The 18,631-nt window shown below is 44.0% G+C and overlaps 1 protein-coding gene across 4 annotated transcripts in view; it reads right to left on the bottom strand.

Moving 5' to 3' along the window:
* The window catches only part of Foxn3 (forkhead box N3), a 384,721-nt gene that overhangs the window by 149,227 nt on the left and 216,863 nt on the right, over window positions 1-18,631 (bottom strand). For all 4 annotated transcript variants that reach the window (XM_026394242.2, XM_026394241.2, XM_026394243.2 and 1 more), the window contains one exon: window positions 12,620-12,735. In XM_026394242.2, coding sequence (XP_026250027.2) covers window positions 12,620-12,735 — 116 coding nt within the window. The remainder of the gene's footprint in view (window positions 1-12,619; window positions 12,736-18,631) is intronic.

Here is an 18,631-nt window from a genome sequence, read left to right as displayed (position 1 = left end):
GCAAGAGAAGCAGTGAGCTTGCAAAGGGGCCTGGTCTTCACAGATCCTAATCTAGTAGAGAATACAGAATATATAAAGTCTGAAACATACTTTGTGATGCACAGCCATATACCCAAGGACCAAATTGGTATGCTGCACAGGCAGAGCCAAGACTTATGCAATTGTCAAAACAGAGTCTGGTGATGAGGAAGAAGGAGAAATCACACTCATTGATTTTCCTTCTTCTTTTTTTTTTGAGGGGGGGAGGGGGGTTACTAGGATTGAACTCAGGGTCACTCGACCACAAAGCAACATCCCAACCTTTTTTTGTATTTTACTTAAAACCAGAGAATCACTAAGTTGCTCAGCATCTGGCTGAGGCTGGCTTAAAACTCGTGATCCTCCTGCCTCAGCCTCCCGAGCCGCTAGGATGACAGGAGTGTGCCACTGCACCCAACTACATTCATTGATTTTCTATGGGCCAGGAACAAGAAATGGGCATTTTATATCATTTCACTTAATTTAATCCCTACCGCCCTCCTTTGAGGCAGGTATTCCTATATCACAACAAGAATGACAGAATGGAGGCTCAGAGAGCCGAGGTCATTTGCCAAAGGTCGCATAGCTGGGGAATGGCAGGCAGGGATCTAAGTGGAAAGCCTCTTTCTGAGATTTGCTCTGGGCCTGGTGTGATGGTGGTGGCCTGTAGGAGCGGGGAGGCATCCAGGAGACCCTCTAGTCCCAGGCTGTACCACTGCAGGTGTGTGGTTCTCAGGTGATGCGCCATCATGTGCAGCGGGGAGAGGCCTTGCCAAGGCCACCAAGTTCACTGGACACAGGTGCAGGTCTACTGAGTCCTGCAGAGGAAGGGGAGGAGGGGCAGCCTCAGGCTTGACAGCTCGGAAGATCTCTTTCATTTTTCTGCGTCCTTGCTGTATCCCCACTGGCCTCCTTCCTCCAGGGAAGGTCACAGCCCCTGCTTCATCTGCAGGCCCAACAGGGTCCTGCTCCACACCAAGGCCAGGCAGGGGGAAGGTGTGCCAGATGAACTCCCAGGCCTGGCCAGAACCTGTGCCTCGATTTCTCCAAAAGTAGAAAGGAAGGCGGCAAAACATTTCTACCTTAAAAGAAACCTAAGATAAGGAACTCAGCTCTCCATATACATATCACTCAAAATCTCTCCAGGCCAGGTGTGGTGGCACACACCTGGGAACCCAACAAATGGAGAGGCTGAGAAAGGAAGGATCTCAAGTTGCAGGCCAGCCTCAATGACTTAGCAAGAGACTGCCTCAAAAATAAAATGGTAAGAAGGGCTGGGGATGTGGCTCTGTGGTCAAGCGTCCCTGAGTTAAATCCACAGTACAAAAAAAAATGTAAAATAAAGGTCCATAATTTGGAGGGGGAAGAGGGAAGAGGGGTAGAGAAGAGGGAGGAGAGGAAGGAATGGCAAAGGAGGCAAGGAGGTGGGGGAAAGGAGAAGAGGAGAAGGAGGTGTTTTTTTCCCATTCACTTTTACTTTTGCCAAACAGTGTGTGCGCTGGGGTGGGAGCCACCAAGTTCCTCCCACCAAGTTCGTTAGAGAGACATGGGTAGAACAGGGAGCCAGTAAACAGGCTTCAACCAAAACTTTCCACTGGCAAGTCAACAACAGTACACATGTCTCAACCTGGACTAGTGTGATTAAGCAACCTGATCTCAAAGATAAGGATTCAAAATATGTCTAATGGTTTAGGGATGTTTTATCCAGATGACTTTAAAATGAGCAAAAGTTAGCGACGAGTGTGGAATTTCTGATGCTTCTCACGCTATTTCCGCACCTTTCACACACATGGCAGAGTCTCAGAGATGGCCTGATAAAGAGGACTTGGCATACAAGAGGTTAAGAATGTGACCACAGACTCCAGCCAAGACCATGTGACTCTGTAGGACAAGGACACCAGCTTGGCTCCACATGCAGGCTTACACAAAGGGTGGGTGCTCTCCTCAATCATTCAGGAGGTAAACAACAGGGGGAGGTCTGCGTGAGTTGATGGACAGCTTTTGGAAATGATCTTCTGCTTGGCAAAACACTGCAGTGATCATTTTATTCACAAGGAAGGAAACGCAAAGAAGTGTCACTAAATCGTAGTGTCACTAAATTGGGAATGGTAGGCATAAATCACGAGCAACCAACTTAGTCCCTTAACATCCAGAGAAGATGCGACCTCTCACTTTGGAGCCACCAAGCCGTGCGTACTTCCCTTCGTGTTTGGTTTCCACCTTGCACAGTGGGCTGGGAAAATGGCCAACACCATGCCATGGGAGTGATTCCACTGGCAGCCATGGGAGCTCCACAGACTCTGCACGTCTCAAGGGCTGGAAGGGAAAACCTTGCCATTCTTCAGCCATGGTTAGACTCCTTGGAACATAGCAGGCCACTGGCTGTCTAGCTTCAACTAGCTTCCCCAGAGGTAGCTGGCATCCAGCATCATCCTTCCTCCCAAGCACTCCCTTCTGCTGTGTGTGTGGCACAGTGTTAGATGCTGTTCTGCCAGAGACCTTCTAATCTGGCTGTAACTTCCACCCCTGGATGGACACCCCTCCGGGCTGAGGTGAAGGCAGCTGCAATGCTTACCTTCGGGAGGTGTTCTTCTCCAGGATGTTACACCTTCCCCTTCTGCAGCAATAACACAGTACCCCTGTGGCAGCCCATGGCTTTCATGTGCCCCTTCCATCTAGACAGAAACTGCCTGGAGAGGTCTGATCCACCCTGAAAGTGGGAATGCCTATCTGCCGGTAAATGGATGGAACTGGAGACTATCATGAAGTGAAATAAGCCAATTCCCAAAACCAGTAGCCAAGTGTTCTCTCTAATATGCAGTTGTATATTAGAGATCACAATAAGGGGGGGGGGGATTAAGCTCACTGGATTAGACAAAGGTGAATGAAGTGAAGGGGAGGGATGAGAATAGGAAGGATAGCAGAATAAATAATCAGACATTACTTTGCCATGTTCATATAGGAATACGTGACTAGTGTAACTCCACTTAATGCACAACCGCAAGAATGGGATCCTAATTAGAATAAACTATACTCCATGTACGTATAATATGTCAAAATATAGTCTACTGTCCTGTGTTATGTAAAAAGAACAAACAAAAAATGGGGGGTGGGGTGGAGTAGGAATGCCTACTCACTATCACTAATATGTAGCACTATCCCACTATCCTGAATGAACCTATGATACCATTTGACCAACAGAACTCTCGGCTGATTCACGGCGAACTAATCTTTTCCTTCTACCTTCCTTTTTCATATCTTTCATGAATGAGGGGTTCCACAGTCTCATCTAACTATTTACACCTCTACTTCTAATCCCCCTCTTTTTCAATCCATAAAATCCTGAAGTATTTAACGTAACCAGAAGCTGGCAATAAGGGGCGGCTCAGACCTGACAGTGGTAGATTTATATTTATTATTACGATTAAAAAAAAAATCTGTCATTTTTACACTGCTGCAAAACAAAGAAACTGCTGTCTTCTCACTGATTTCCTGCTTTACGCCCCCCCAACTCCAGTTCTTTTTATATTTCTAACACAGAGATCAATTTCTCCCCTCCTGGGAAGGTGAGGGATTTGACAACTCTCCAGAATGCAGGTCAGGGAGGCTTTGCAGGTATTTCCCTCCCCTTCTAAAAAAGCCTAAAAGGCTCTGACCAGGGATCTGCCAGGCCCTCAGCCGGCTCCCAGAGAAGCAAATAAACACTAAGCAAATCTGAAAAGATTCCAGACCCCCACTGGGTCCATCAACACCTCAACTTTCTTCCCGGGAGGTATGAGAAACAGGCAACTTCTTTGTTATCCATCATCTCAGGAGTGAGATCAACAAAAAATTTATCAGTAGGAGACTTAAAGAGACCCTAACACTTCTGTTATTAAAGAATCAACCAGAGAGAGCAGGAGCACCCCAAGAGCAAAAGATGAAAAAGCAACTCTGCAGGGTTCCCTGAGCTACCGGTGCCACTTAGTACCTGGGTCAAACCTACCATCAGCCCACCTGCTTCAGGATTAGCCTTTCAGAGGGAGAACACAAAATCAGAGTGGAGAAGGAAGCACAGTATTCGTGAGATGCGCCTGGTGCCTAAGTGTCCAGAGATAACAGGGGCTGCTTTCTACTTAAATAAAATAATGTAGGACTGAAGGAGAATTAAATGTACAATGGATGGCCCGCCGAAGGGGAATGCTGGGATTCAAAGTATTCCATAAAACCAACTCTGAAGAGACCATGAAGTCAACAGATAATATGATTTGATATGAAAGTTAAAGTACAGTCAATAGTATAAATGGGCACTGTGTTTTTGAAAAAAAAATAATAACAGTGCCCTCTATATTTGAATCTTCTATTATGGGCCCCCTCCAATTTTTTTGACAAATTAAAAGGGTTATTTGGCAGTACTATTATTAGACAACCCTGTTATTCAAACCCGTTAATTTAGCATACCCATCTACACACTCACCACAATGAAGCTTCGTATTGATTTTTTAAAATTTACTATTCTCTAAGCAAAAAGCCAGTTTTAACAATCCTTCAAATACATAATACCTCACCCTTTTAAGTTAAACTTACACAAACAAGTGTGTTGAATATGAGGGGCATTCAAAAACAAATTTATGATTTCCATCAGATCTGTTGCTTACAAGTAAATGGAAGTGTAATAATGATACAACTAATCTAAAGCCTCTCGTTCTTTTTTTGCTTGATTGAATTAAAACATAAAATAATGCAATAATCTAACAATTAAACTCCTCCCCTGTGAATTAGAACTGATTTTATTGTGGTTTTGCAGTTCTTCTGCCAACTGCTAAATGCACTATACCTTGAATAACCAGAATGAAAGATGTCTTATAAATTAAAAAATTATGGGATCCTATCCAAGCCATGAACAAGCTATTCCTTGCTGTGTGCAAATTCAGCATTTTGAGCTGAGGAATTAACACTGTTATGTTAACAAGCTTAACATTTTAAGGATTTGCTAATCTTCTAATTGTTTAAAAGGATGAGTTCCCCAAACACCTCAGTACCTTACCTACCTCCTCCCCAAGCATTTCCCAAGCTCCCCACTACCATGCCTTCAGTCAAAACTTGTGCACCTGCTAAAGAATGAGCATGGGGGCTGAGGATGTGGCTCAAGCGGTAGCGCCCTCGCCTAGCATGTGTGCGGCCCGGGTTCGATCCTCAGCACCACATACAAACAAAGGTGTTGTGTCTGCTGAAAACTAAAAAATAAATATTAAAAAAAAAAAAAAAAAGAATGAGCATGCACAAAGGCCCTGGGTTCAGTCCCCTGGTTCAGTCCCCAACACGAAAAAGGAGGGCGGGGTGGGTGGGGGGTTGCTGATGGTTTAACTTGAATCTGCAATGACCACTCTAAACAATTTCTACATCCCTAGCAATATTACTCCATGTAGGCATTTTTTAAAAATTATAAAGACAAAGAATATGAACGGGGCAACAGGAAAGATAAAATAAAACCTTTTGCTGAGTTAACACTAAACATTGACAATCTTCAGTTAGAACCTCAACATGGAGAAGACCAAAACCTTAGGGAAATCATGAATGTATTTGGGGCAGGGGGCTCATTAAATTACTATGAAGAAACAAAGAAAACCATAAAAAGCTAAACAACTATTTAAATGTCTGAGATTTTCCCTTTTTTGTTGTTTGTTTGTTTTTTGATTTTTTTTTTTTTTGGTTTGTTTGTTTTAGGTGAGAGCAAAAGAAACTTTCTTGAAATGCTTTTGCAAATTTTAGAAAATAAGTCATCCAAAAAAAAATCTTTAGATACAGATCATCAAAATCTTGCAGATTTTTTGACCCCTGTACATGTTAAAAGATAATATATTCAAACAAAATATAAAACATGACCATTATTTTAAGAGTGAAGATGCTTTAACAAGAAATAGAAGGCACATCGGAAAACGAAAGGCCCCTTCCATCCCTCATTAGAGCCCAAGTGTGGCAGATCCATCACACAGACAAGGTGCTAGGATTTCTCTGGAACTACCAAAAACCACCCTACAAAGCTATACTGGTCAGACTCACAACAGAGAATCTCCACGCTCTGAAAACTGATCATCCAGGAAACCCTCTATAAACCACGCGGTATCATGAATCACAAAACCTGTTTCCCAGCTTGGTGTGGGGGCACACGTCTGTAATTCCAGCTACTCAGGAGGCTGAGACAGGAGGATCACAAATTAGAGAACAGCCTGGGAAACTCAGTGAGACCCTGGACCAAAGGAGATGTAAAGGGTTGGAGTAAAAGTCCACAGGGACAGAATGGTTGCCTGACATGTGTTCAACTGCCAGTACCAAAAAAACCCTGCGGGAGGATTAAAATACTTTTCTGCCAATTGATTTTGAATTAGTGCCTATGCCAGTAAAAATATTACCTAAAATACAGACATATATAATTTTTTTACAATAATCTGTCTTCATACACGTTACTATGACTGCATCTATTATTTACAGAGCTCTTATCTAGTATTATTTAAAATTAGTACTGATCTAGTAATATTTAAATGCCCCATTATAAACTATCAACATCATAGAAGTTAACCCTGGGGGTAATCCCAGCTGCTCAAGAGGCTGAGGCAGGAGGATTGAAAGTTAGAGGTCAGCCTGGGCAATTTCGTGAGACACTGTTTCCAAGTAAAAAATGAAAAGAGCTAGAAATGTATCCAGTGGTAGAGCACCCTGGGTTCAATCCCCAATACCAAAAAAAAAAAAAAAATCCAACAGTTAAAAATCACCCCTGGGGAACAACCTTTTTATTTAACCATCAGGCATTGAGAAAAAGTTAGAAGAATTATTTCCTTAAAAAGTTGGTGGTAGTGTACATTAGAACAGAGTATAAAATCAGAAGCCAATTTGGCAATATCTATCCAAAGCCTTAAAAATATGCCGATGGTTATGGTTTAGATATGATGTCTCCCAAAAGCTCATGCGAGACAATGCAAGAAGGTTTGAAGGAGAAATGATTGGGTTATAGCCTTAACCTAATCGGTGAATTGATTAACCCTTGATGGGGTTTACTGAGTGGTAGTTAAAGGCTGGTGAGGTGCTGCTGGAGGAGGGGAGGCATTGGGGGTGTGGCTTTGGGGTGCATATTTGTATCTGGAGAGTGGAGTCTCTCTCTGCTTTCCCGCCACTCTCTGGCACCATGATGTCCTGCCCCACTTTAAGCCCTGAGGAATGGAGCCTGCTATCTGTGGATTGAGACCTCTGGAGCTGTGAGCCCCCAAATAAAGGTTTCCTCCTCTAAAATTGTTCTGGTCAAGTCTTTTAGTCACAGCAGCAAAAAAAAAAAAAAAAAAAAAAAACCGACTAAAACACTCTCCTTTAATGAAATACGCCACATCTAGGAAGGAGGGGCATTGCTATGTGCTACATATTAGAACAGCTCATCCGACTTTTCTGAAGAGGTGCAGGCAAGACATCCAAAATTAACATCCTCCCTCCTCTTCCCAGATCTAGATTCTGAGATTCACAAGCCAGACCCTGGCAAAGCTGGTCTGGTCTTCGTGCCCTGAGCTCAGCCAGGGGGGACCCTACAAAGCACAGCTGAGTGCCACTTCACAAAACTCAAGTTCCAGAAACTGTGGCACCCGAATTATGGTGACGCCCCCTGTGACCCAGCAGAGGCTCCAGAGAGCGAGCCACATTCATGGCTCAGAGAACACTGAAGAGTGCAAGGAGCAGGTCCTCAGGGTTCTGTAAGGTCGACAGGCACAGGCAAGAGGCAACTGCTCGGTGAGGCAGAAAGATTTGGATATTTGAAAATTGATATAACTGATATAACTGGGCTTTGGAAGCTGTTTTGTTTTAACCAGTAAAGTTCCAAAGATAGCATCGGGAGTTCCCGTATACCCTCCCTTTGGTTTCCTACAATGTGAGTGTCTTATGTCATGATGGGACATCTGTCACAACTATGGAACCCACACTGACACATTACTTACAACTACATTTCACAGTTTATTCATATTTTACTACTTTTTCTCTAATGCCCTTTTTCTGTTCCAGGATCCCATCCAGGATCATTTTCTACACGGAGCCATTACGTCTCCTTGGTCTCCTCTGGTCCGTAATGTCTCTCAGACATTCCTTGTTTTGGATGACAAATTTGAGGAATGCTAATTGGCTATTTTGTTTGGAGAATACCCCCACCCCACCCCCGAAACAAAACCACTGTTTCATGTTTTCCCACGATGAGACTAATGTTACGGGTCTTGGGGAGGAAGACCTCTGTTATGATCTGGATTAAAAGTGTCCCCCAAACAACCAGAGGCTAAGGACACTGTGGCACAATGATGACACATCTGACTCCAAAGGCCCACATGCTAAAGGCTCAGTCACAGCCTGTGGTATATTATGAGGTGGGGGAACCTTTGGGGGGAGGGGGCTAGTGGGAGGAAGTTAGGTCATTGGGGGCCATGTCCTCAAAGAAGACATTGGGACCCTGGCACCTCCTCTTTCTCTCTCTGCTTCCTGGCTGCTAGGAGGTGAGTATCTTCCTTCACCATTTGCTCCTGCCATGATATACTTTCTGCCATAGGCCCAAAGTGACAAGGCCAAGCAACCATGGACACACCTTTAAACCCATGAGCCACATAAATCTTTTCTTTTGATTTGATTTAGCTCGGGGGTATTTGTCACAGCAGCAGAAAGCTGACTAACCCAGAGGTGAAGAGCTAAGTTCGTGACATCAAACAGACACCTAACAATATCCATCATTGTGATGTCAGCATTAACAGGTAGATAGTGGTTGATAGGTTTTCCCACTGTAAACTTACCTTCCACCCCTTCCCAAATTCTACTTTTTGCAAAGAAATCATTATGCGCCATCATTCAGAGAGTGGGGAATTATGCCCCACCTCAAATGGAAGAACAGCCACATAAATTATTTGAGATTATTCTCTATGGGAAATGTGCCTCTTCTCTTATTTATTCATTTATATAAACATGGGCTCACAGATACTTGAGTTGCGCTGTCAGTGATAAGGCAATAAGATGTCACTTATTTCATTGCTCCAATCTTCCCAGTTGAACTAATGGGAGCAATTTAAGGATGGCCCCTGCGTCCTTTGGATGCATCCCCTTCATCTTGTGTTTTGAACATTTTCTTACTTTCTGCTTCTCTTCATTTGACCAAAAAAATGCCTTCTTTAAAAAAAAGGCAGCTAGGAGCTGGGGTGGTGGCTCAGCGGTAGAGTGCTTGCCTAGCACACGTAAGGCACTGGGCTCGATCCTCAGCACCACATTTTTTAAAAAAATGAAACAAAGACATTGTGTCCACTTACAACTAAAAAATAAATATTTAAAAAAAAAAAGAAAAAAGAAAAGGCAGCTAAGGATTGAATTAAAATTCTTATATCAAAGTCCTAGTCTCGGGTACTCAGAATGTGACCTTATTTGGGAACTGGGTCACTGGAGAAGTTAAAATAGGTCATCCTAGAATAAGATGGGCCCCTGATTTAACATGACCAGTGTCTTCTAAGAAGAAACAATTTAGGGACAGATAGCACACAGGGAGAATGTCACCGTGAGGAAGAAGGCAGAGAACAACAGGATGCTTCCGTAAGCCAAAATGGCCAGCAGCCACCAGGAACCAGGGGCAGGCACCAAACAGGTTCTCCCCAGAGCTTCAGAAGGAACCAACTCTGCTGACACCTTCACATCAGACTTCTAGGCTCCAGAACCATGAGGTGACAAATTGCTGTAGTTTGAATCACTTGGTTGTGGTATTCTGTTATGGCAGCCCAAGGAAACTAATCCAATGGCTAATGATACTGAGCTCTCTGCGTTTCTATTAAAAAACAATCCACAAATTGTTTTTTGGTATCCAAAAAAGAAAAGGGAAGAGAATAAAAAATTAAAAGTCGAGGAGCACCCAGCAGACGTCTCACAGGGCACACCAGAACCCAGAGGCACGAGCCGGGATGGCACTATTTGATTTTATATTTGGATGCAAACAAGGTTTGGGGCTGTCTTTCCAGATTCCTCATCTTCCCTACAGCTTCCAGCCACCTGCGGCTCAGTTCAGCGTTACCTGCCAAGCACACCTGCAAGTACTAGCAATAACTGCCCATCTGGTTAATCACCACCTTCTCCAGCATTCAAAGTACAGATCCACAGAAGCCAAATCCTTCCCTGGTGACCTTCATGGCAACAGGTGATTCCCAGCATCACAGTGGACCTGGCCAGACCATGCCAATTCAGCAAGTTTTGGTCGCAGTTCAATGACTCACCTTGTTCCACTCCCATCTTCCTAAAGCCATGCCAACAAGTAGCCTGGTGGCTTAGAGTTGAGTTGAAGACCACATCGCTGTGAGCCATGGGAATAGCAGACCATCATCTAGTGTTTGGTAGCTTTAGTACGATTTCACAGATGAGAGACTCTGGAAGCAAACCCCAGGCTCTCAGAGGAAGGCAGGAGGGTCTCCAGGGAAGAGGCAGCAGGGGCTCTCAGAGTCAAGGCATGGAAGAAGCCAGCTAGAAGCTGACCTGTCATCTCACCCCACATCCGGCGACCTTGACGGAGGTGAAATCTAAGCACCTGCATGGGTACGTGGTAGAAACGCTTTCCCCCTCATTCAACTGGGAGAAAAGAACTGCAGATGACAGAACAGGACCCGAAGTATTTGTGTGGAAATTATTTTCCCCATAAAAACCCTGCTTTGTCTGTATTTTTATGCCTATATTAAAAATCAAAATGAAGTCGTTAGGCTGAGGCCAGCTCAGAAAGCCTCCTGCCTGAGTACACATTCCTCCTGCAGGCCCCAGAGCTCCACTATAATCCCTCAAATTATTAAATAATTACTGCGTTTCCCTTGGGGTCACATTTGGCAACAAAATACTGGCCTAAATGAACCAATGATATGACCCAGTGAATAACACTCATGTTCTTAACTTCCTAGAAGCAAAGGGATACGAAATACTTTGGAGGCAAAACTGGAGAGGTAAGTGAAGTGTATTCCCTGCCATTTGGAATGTGTGTGTGTTGGCGGGGAAGGGGCACAGAATGACAAAGGAACATGCAAATCCAGAATCCAGGAAATACTTCAATAATCAGGGTCCTCTCCCCCAACAACCCCGAACATTAGCAATTTTCCACTCCGGTCCCAGTTCCCTTCCATTTCAGGAGTGGCTACAGCCACAAGGAGAAAACCAAGCATATGGCTCTGTCCTTCTGGACATTTCTACAATGTCAGCTGGGCTGTTTTGGAAAATCCCATTTTATCTCCTACAGCTATATGACCTCAAGTTGTCATTCTGAATAAAGTATGCTTCCCCTGATTTTTATGAACACAGACAAAAGCTGCTACAACCTTTTTTTTTTTTTTAAACCTTGCAAACCAACTGTAGTTGCTATGTAGGGTTATTTGTTTCTAAGGCAACAGCGTATATCTAAGTACTAATGGCCTGTCCTTTTGCCAGGCAACAAACAGCCTTGTGATGCAACTGCACCTGTCTCGGCTACGCGTTACTATGGAGACACTCCAGTTGCTATAGCTACCATCACGCTAATCGCCTAGCAAACGCAGACATACAGCAGTCTTCTCAGAGAGCCCAGCTGTTCCTCCCCGTCTCTTGCTGAAGACTGATTGTCTAGGGCCTGTGATGGAATGCTTCTCGGCTGAGAGGCACAAGAACTTCATTAATGCCATTTTGGAGGATCACTTTGTGCTGCCTCCTGCAGAACCAGCATCAGACCAGGAGAAGCATCTGCGAGAAGGGGACTATAAAACTCCAGAAATCTCTTGGACACCATGCCACTCCCAGTTAACATAAACGTGTAGTCCAAGGACAAGTTCTCTTGACTAGGGTAGCTGCCACAAGAACATTTCTATACATACATTTCTAACATAATTTTGAAATATTGAGGGATGCACTTAGGACCCAAGTACCATGTGTAGATAAAATCCACTTTAAAATGCTGTTTCATGTCATATGTCTCTTTCTTTGAATCTAACGTTAATATGCTTTTTCCAAAAAAAAAAAAATGACAATCTACTTAACCCTTCACTCTGATTATATATTAGTAAAAATGGCACTCATGACCTCAACCTCCCAACACATGGGAGTGAGGAGAGCAAAGGTCTCCACTGTCCCCTGCAGTTCCTGAAGAAGCAAACACCAAGTAACCACAACAAACCCATCACTTAGGAGCACCGTCTACATGGAGACCAGGAAAGACAACAACCCAGCAAGCCTTCTCACAAGGCCAGCAGACACTGCTCAGGGCAGGGGAAGATGGCATCGCTCGCCTGACTCATTCCTTGTATGTTTATCCCAACAAAACGTGACACCCAGAGATATGAAAGCTGTCAGCTTTTCTTTGTAAATGTTTCTACTCAGGAAGACAATATTTTACCACCATGAAGCCTTCTGGAAACACTGTTCCTCGGGAGGAGCAGAAGCGGTAAGGTTTGCAGGAAATACAACAATGGATATGCCTACTAATAATATTTCATTTCTTTCTCGTTTATCTGCAGTTATTTTTGAAACCTCACGCAGCCTATAAAATTAGCTGCAGTGCCTGCCTTTGCCAAAATAAAGCAACTTCAGTAGATCCCCCCCAAAGAAAGAAGGTATTGCTTACCTTTGATATGCCTGAGGAGAGGTGGGAGGTGGGTGGTAAGGTGTCTTTTTCAAAGCCTGAATTAGATTTTGTCTATACTCTGGGTCTATGCACCATAACGACCCTTTCCCAATACTCTGCAAAGGAAATTAAAATACAAAAGCATTAATACAGAAGTGCCAAGTATTTTGCAGGAAGGAGATATACAGCTACTACCCAAGTTATTTTTAAAAAGCTTCTCATTTATTTATTGACTGTTGGCCAGACTTAAATATCATCCTCAGACAACAAAACACCATAAAATGCTTTTAAATCTTCCTCGTATTAAGTTTGACAGACCCAGTGAATGTCATTACCAGATTATGCTGATACAATGATAAAATTTTCATAGCCAAACTACCCCCAAAAGGAAATCCTTTATGATTTTTCAGTGTCAACACTGAACAACAATATGAATTCTCTTCTAAAAATCTTTAATTTTGTCAGATTTCAAATGTTGAAGGAAAAAGAGCTGAGACACACTCAAAAACTATCTCTGCTCTAAAAACTAGAGTTACGTTTTTACACCACATTGTATCAGTGCCATTTAACAAAAATGGAAAAGTTAGCCCACTTGTTTTTTTCTAACTTCTCACAAAATGCTTGGAATGGATTTGAGCAATTATCTTCCCCAAGAAACAAAAGATCCCAGGCACCAATGATAACCCTTAAGCCAGAATCTGGCATTTATTTTTTTGGATTCCTCAGTTCACAGCAATCTGCTCCAGCCTTAAGAGTTGAATCTTTAAAGAAGTCAAATTTTAAAATGCAAATTTCCTCAAACTGTTCCGTGGAGATGAGGAAGTTGTCCTGGAGGCCCACTTTGGGGCTGGCTGGAGGCATTTGGTCTACGATCAGCATATTTTTAAAAATGTTAAATCCTGCCTCCGTGGCCACTGGAGCTGGCAGCAGGCCAATGGGCAGTGCTCTGTAGCTGCAAGCTTTCAAGTGACCCAGTGTCCCCAAATTGTTGATGTGGTTGATTTGTAAATATTTACCGATTTGGAAAGAAAAGAAGTTAAATTACTTAAACCTGCGTCCACTCCATGCTTTCAGCCACACACTCCCTTATTTTCACAACTGTTCCACTACAGGAAGATTGGTGCTGTCTTCCAACATTTAGAAAGCAAACAAGAAAAGCATTTAACGACCATGAGGGGGGAAGGGAGGCCTAGAAAATTCCAGAGAAGGAGAACCAAACACAAAAGTTATTTTCAAACATGTATAAAGAAGTTTTTTAAATTCTGTGTTTCAATCTTCAATTCACCAAACAGTTTTCTTACAAACCTTATTTATCCACAGCACCCATGAAAATACTATCAATAACACCAGCAAACAGGGCAACCAAAATCATCAATTTTGCAGCTCTGAGAACAGGGGAATGGCACAAAGCCAGGGTCACAGGCTGGCACCTGGGGCTACCCCAGGCACCCAGCTCCAGCTGCAGTTCTGACCCCAGACACAGGTCTGGGTCAGGTGGGCCTGTGTTATGATAAACGCCAAGGTTCCCAGCTTAATCATCTGGATGTTGAAAGCCTGGAAGACTTCAACCATGGAAAATACAACAGTCCTATCCTGGCCTTCCCTTTCATGCATTCATTTTCAAATTCAGAAGAGTTCGGGGACCTGATGAGATTTTCCATGTAAAACTGGCAGGCTACCCAGGAATATGCCCCGGAGCTTCCATCTTTCCCTGTGGAAAAAAGCTGTACAGCACACTTTTTAAAGAAAGCCAAAAGGTAAGGAGTGGGGAGGTGTAGGGAGGGGCAAGGGAGAGCAGGATTTAGCACAAGTGGATAAAGTAAACAAACCGCCAAGGCATGTCAAGCTCCTAGAGCATGGCGGGGCTGGCCTGACCCCACAATCAAAGGCTCCTCTGGAGCCCTGGGCCAGGGGACTTCCCTTCCGGTACCATGCAGCATGGTCTAAACTGCACGGAGGGCCATCGCTGTCTGCAATCCAAACATTTCTGCAATGAGATTGTCTCACTTCTGGAAACCTAAGAGCTTTGGGTTTTATCACAGTGGCTCTCAGACTAGAGGAATTTAATCTTACACCAAAAATCCAAGGACAAAGCAAAGAAGGACAACTGGCCCTCTCAGGTAAGTAATGATAAGCCAGTGGTTCACTATGATTCACTACTGTTTAAAAACTAGATGGAGTAAATCCCCAGATTTGTGCAGAACTGTCACACAGTAACTGATCCAGGTGCAGAGGGGCAGGCAGGGAAATGGTAAGAACAAGTGGTCTGGGACCTCAGAAAGTCATGGCTTCCTCACTGGTGGAGACATATACAAAGCCCAGGATGGCAAGTCACAAAATCCTACCACAGTGGCTGCAACTTACAGGCAGCCTCATGTACCTCACCTTTTTTTGTTTGTTTGCTTTTGCTACCAGGGATTGAACCCAGGGGCATTAGACCACTGAGCCACATCCCCAGCCCTATTTTGTATTTTATTCAGAGACAGGGTCTCACTGAGTTGCTTAGCACCTCGCTGTTGCTGAGGCTGGCTTTGAACTCATGATCCTCCTGCCTCAGCCTCCCAACCTGCTGGAATTACAGACATATATGACTGGGCCGGCTAACCTAACCTTTTTGACAAAAGAAGGGAGACCAAGTGACCAAGTGTGGCTGGACAACGTTTCATTAAATCAAATCTGAGGAGTCTTCAGCTCCATCAGTGTTAGGATGAGGGCCCTCCAGCAAAGTGCCTGCATGCATGAGCTGCTGGCCTGGCTTCAGGGAGCTTTTCAACATTCTAAGATCCTCCTTTATTTTTGCACTCCCTCTATCTGTCTTCTCTGCACACCACACCCCAGGCACAAGCTATCATAACTCTTCCCCTTCTTAGTAAGCCAACATCAGCCATGAGTAACCACCTCCCTTCTAGAAGTTTCCTTTCACCCAGGTCTTTGGAGTGTGATTATCCAGCCAAGGTTTAATTCCAAATTTGGTCAGTACTTGTGGCCAAATGTACTCCCAATGTTCATTAACCAAAGAAATGTTCTCAGGCTTTGGATCCTAAGTAATGGTTCCCACCTTGACGGGTCCTACCGTTTACAGTAACAGGATTTAGGAATTGCTGATATTTACAGACCAGACTCTAATTCAATATATCTCACACTTAGAACGCTGGAATTCCAAAGAGAAAAAAAAAACAAACAAATGAAATGCTTCTTGGGGACACACCCCTAGGGACTGTCAATGCCGACAATTCCAGGGCCAGCATCAGGCCATGCTTGGGGGGAGCCCCAGAGAGGGCTAGGCGAGTACCTCATTTGCAAGCCTTCCTGGTTGCGTGTAGCAGTTCAGAATAGTAAAAAGGTTTACTTGACAATTTTTTAAAGTGGAAATGTGCAGAGGATAGAGTACTCAAGTTTCTGAGGCCACGGAAAACGGTACTGAATGCCCCTTGCAGGGGAAAGAGGGTGTGATTTGATTTTAGTTGCACAATAAGCTTGAGACTCGGAGCTTTTACAGAAATGTCTGCATTTCAGATGAAGGCAAGCATGTGCAGTCTTTTTTGATTGGAATGGAAATAACTATGAAGGCCATGCACCATTAAGTATTAAGGAATCCACAATAATAAAGGAAGAAAAATGTCATTTATAGATACATTTTCATTATATATAAATACAACATTCACATCCTGAGAGAAAACTAATGTGAATAAGGTAGAAAATGAGGCCAAGTTTCTATATTTTTTTTAATTAAAAAGCACCTGGGGAATAATAGCTCTGTTAATAATAATAATTTTAAAAAAGTACACAAGAGGAACAAGAAAGAAAGAGGAGCCTATAATATCATGATAAGTGAAAAACATCTGCAAAAAAAACAACTAAATTAAACTCTAAATCTAAAGGTATCATCTTTCCATGGCCTCCAGGGCCCATCCTGTGGTTCATACCTCTATCCCACGGCCCCACAGCACTTCAGACCTGCACTAAGGCACCTGCTGGTCCACGTGACACTGGCCTCACGTTTGGGTGCCTTGGTTAGACTGAGGATTCTGGAGGAAAGACACTATTTTTTTAAACACTGTATTTCAAAGTGTGCTATGATACATTCATGGGTCACGAAATCAAGAGAATGGGTCACAACCGCTATTTGTTTTAATGGAACAGAACAGAATCAAATAGAATAGTCAAGAACAGAAGAGATGCACAGTCATGTCCTGTGAAATTCGTGTTTGTCCCATCTGGTAAGTATGTGTACACTGAGCCTGGAGTAGCATACTCCTTGCTGGGAAGCTGGGTCAACATTTGGTAAACGCTGGTCCAAGACAAGGGATTCCAGGGTTCTTTTCTTTCTCACCACTTCTAGGAATAAAAGCCTCTCCCAGCAGGAATGGAGGGCATACTCAAATGTGAGGCTTAGGGCTGCACTTGAGGAATAGAGGGGACAATAAGGCAGAAGCTGCATCAAAATAAAGCAGGAAGCTAAGTACACGTTCTTCATGCATTTAAAATGATACCTGTAGCCATGTGTGATGGCGCACAGCTGTAATCCCAGTGATTTAGGAGGCTGAGGCAGGAAAACTGCAAGTTCAAGGCCAGGCTCAGCAACTTAGTGAGGCCCTAAGAAACTTACAGAGACCCTGTCTCAGAATAAAAAAATCAAAAGGGCTGGGAGGCGGCTCAGTGGTTAAGCACCCTGGGTTCAATCCCTGGAATCAAAAAAAAAAAAAAAGAAGAAGAAGAAGAAGGAAGGGCGAAAAGAAGAAATAAATGGTACCTCTTGATGTTTTTCATATGCTGCGTCCGTTCCCAGCACTACCCACTTCTCAACCACTGGCTCATTTGTTTATTCATTCGTGTGGCAGGTGCCAAGGAGGACACATTAGTAAATGAAAATGATAAAAATTAGTGACCTCACAAATCCTGGATCCCAGAGGGGAAAATAAGGTGAGCAGGTAAAGGAATAAAATAAATAAGATGGTGACAGACGGTGCTACCCATCAGGGAGGAAATACAGAGAGTGAGGAGCTAGAGGAGACTGCCGCTGTGCGTAGGGCTGGGAGCCGCGACAGGGCTCTCAGAGATGCTTTGGACCTGATACAGCTTCCAGGCCCAGGATGACCACAGGGCGCTGGCTCAGGTGAGGGCAGTGGAGGTAGAGAGAAAGAGCCTCACCGTGTATTCTGGAGAACAGGTGGACCTGGCCCTGGATTAGAAGTGGCAGGGAAAGAAAAGAGAAGAACAAAGTTTGATTTGAGTGACTAAGTAGGTCGATTAGGAGGAGGAGGAAATCCAGCACTCTTGAAAATAAACCCTTTGAGACTCTCTATCTACCAAGATCTACCGATTACAGTGTTTGAAAGAACTTACTGGACACAGGCCACCTGTCTTCTCCCCCCACCCCGCTACTTCCTCCACCGCCCCACCTTTACAGCTAAAGCTCATGAGCATGACCCATCTGAGGTGCTCTGGCTTTTGAGGTTTAGTACGGCTGGTTCCTCCAGAGCTGAGGTAGGTAAACTTTTTCTAAAAGGGCCACAGGTACTATTTCAGTCTTTGTAGGTCACATGGTTTCTGTTATGACAACCCAACTCCACCACTGCGGCCCAAAAGCAACCAGACCCATACACCAATAAACACGGCTGTGCTTCAGGAGGGCTTATTTACAAAAACACAGTTCAGGATTCCTTGGCCTACGGCCCAATACTTGTGCTCAGGGTTCACAATCTCAAAGCGCTATAGTCTGGGAACCCAAGGAACCAGGTAAGGATCTTCATAGATTAACAGACCGTGGGCTAGGTCCTGCAGGGTTGGGGAGGAGCTGTCGATGAAGATCTAAGTAAAGTGTTTCAAGGCACGTGGGGAACAGGGGGAGGGAGGAATAGACAGAGACTAATTAAGTTCATCTGTTAAAAAAAAAAAAATACTACACAGTATTGGCTGGGCTGCACCGGCCATCGCTGCCCTGGGAAAGGGCTACACACGTGCAGTTTGCTTTCCTTCCCCAGGCCTACTTCAGAGCTATAAATCAGGTAC

The sequence above is a fragment of the Urocitellus parryii genome, chromosome 6 (genome assembly GCF_045843805.1).
Source record: "Urocitellus parryii isolate mUroPar1 chromosome 6, mUroPar1.hap1, whole genome shotgun sequence".
Taxonomy (NCBI): Eukaryota; Metazoa; Chordata; class Mammalia; order Rodentia; family Sciuridae; genus Urocitellus; species Urocitellus parryii.
Note: the sequence above shows the minus strand (reverse complement) of the source record. Positions and strands in the feature narration are given on the sequence as shown.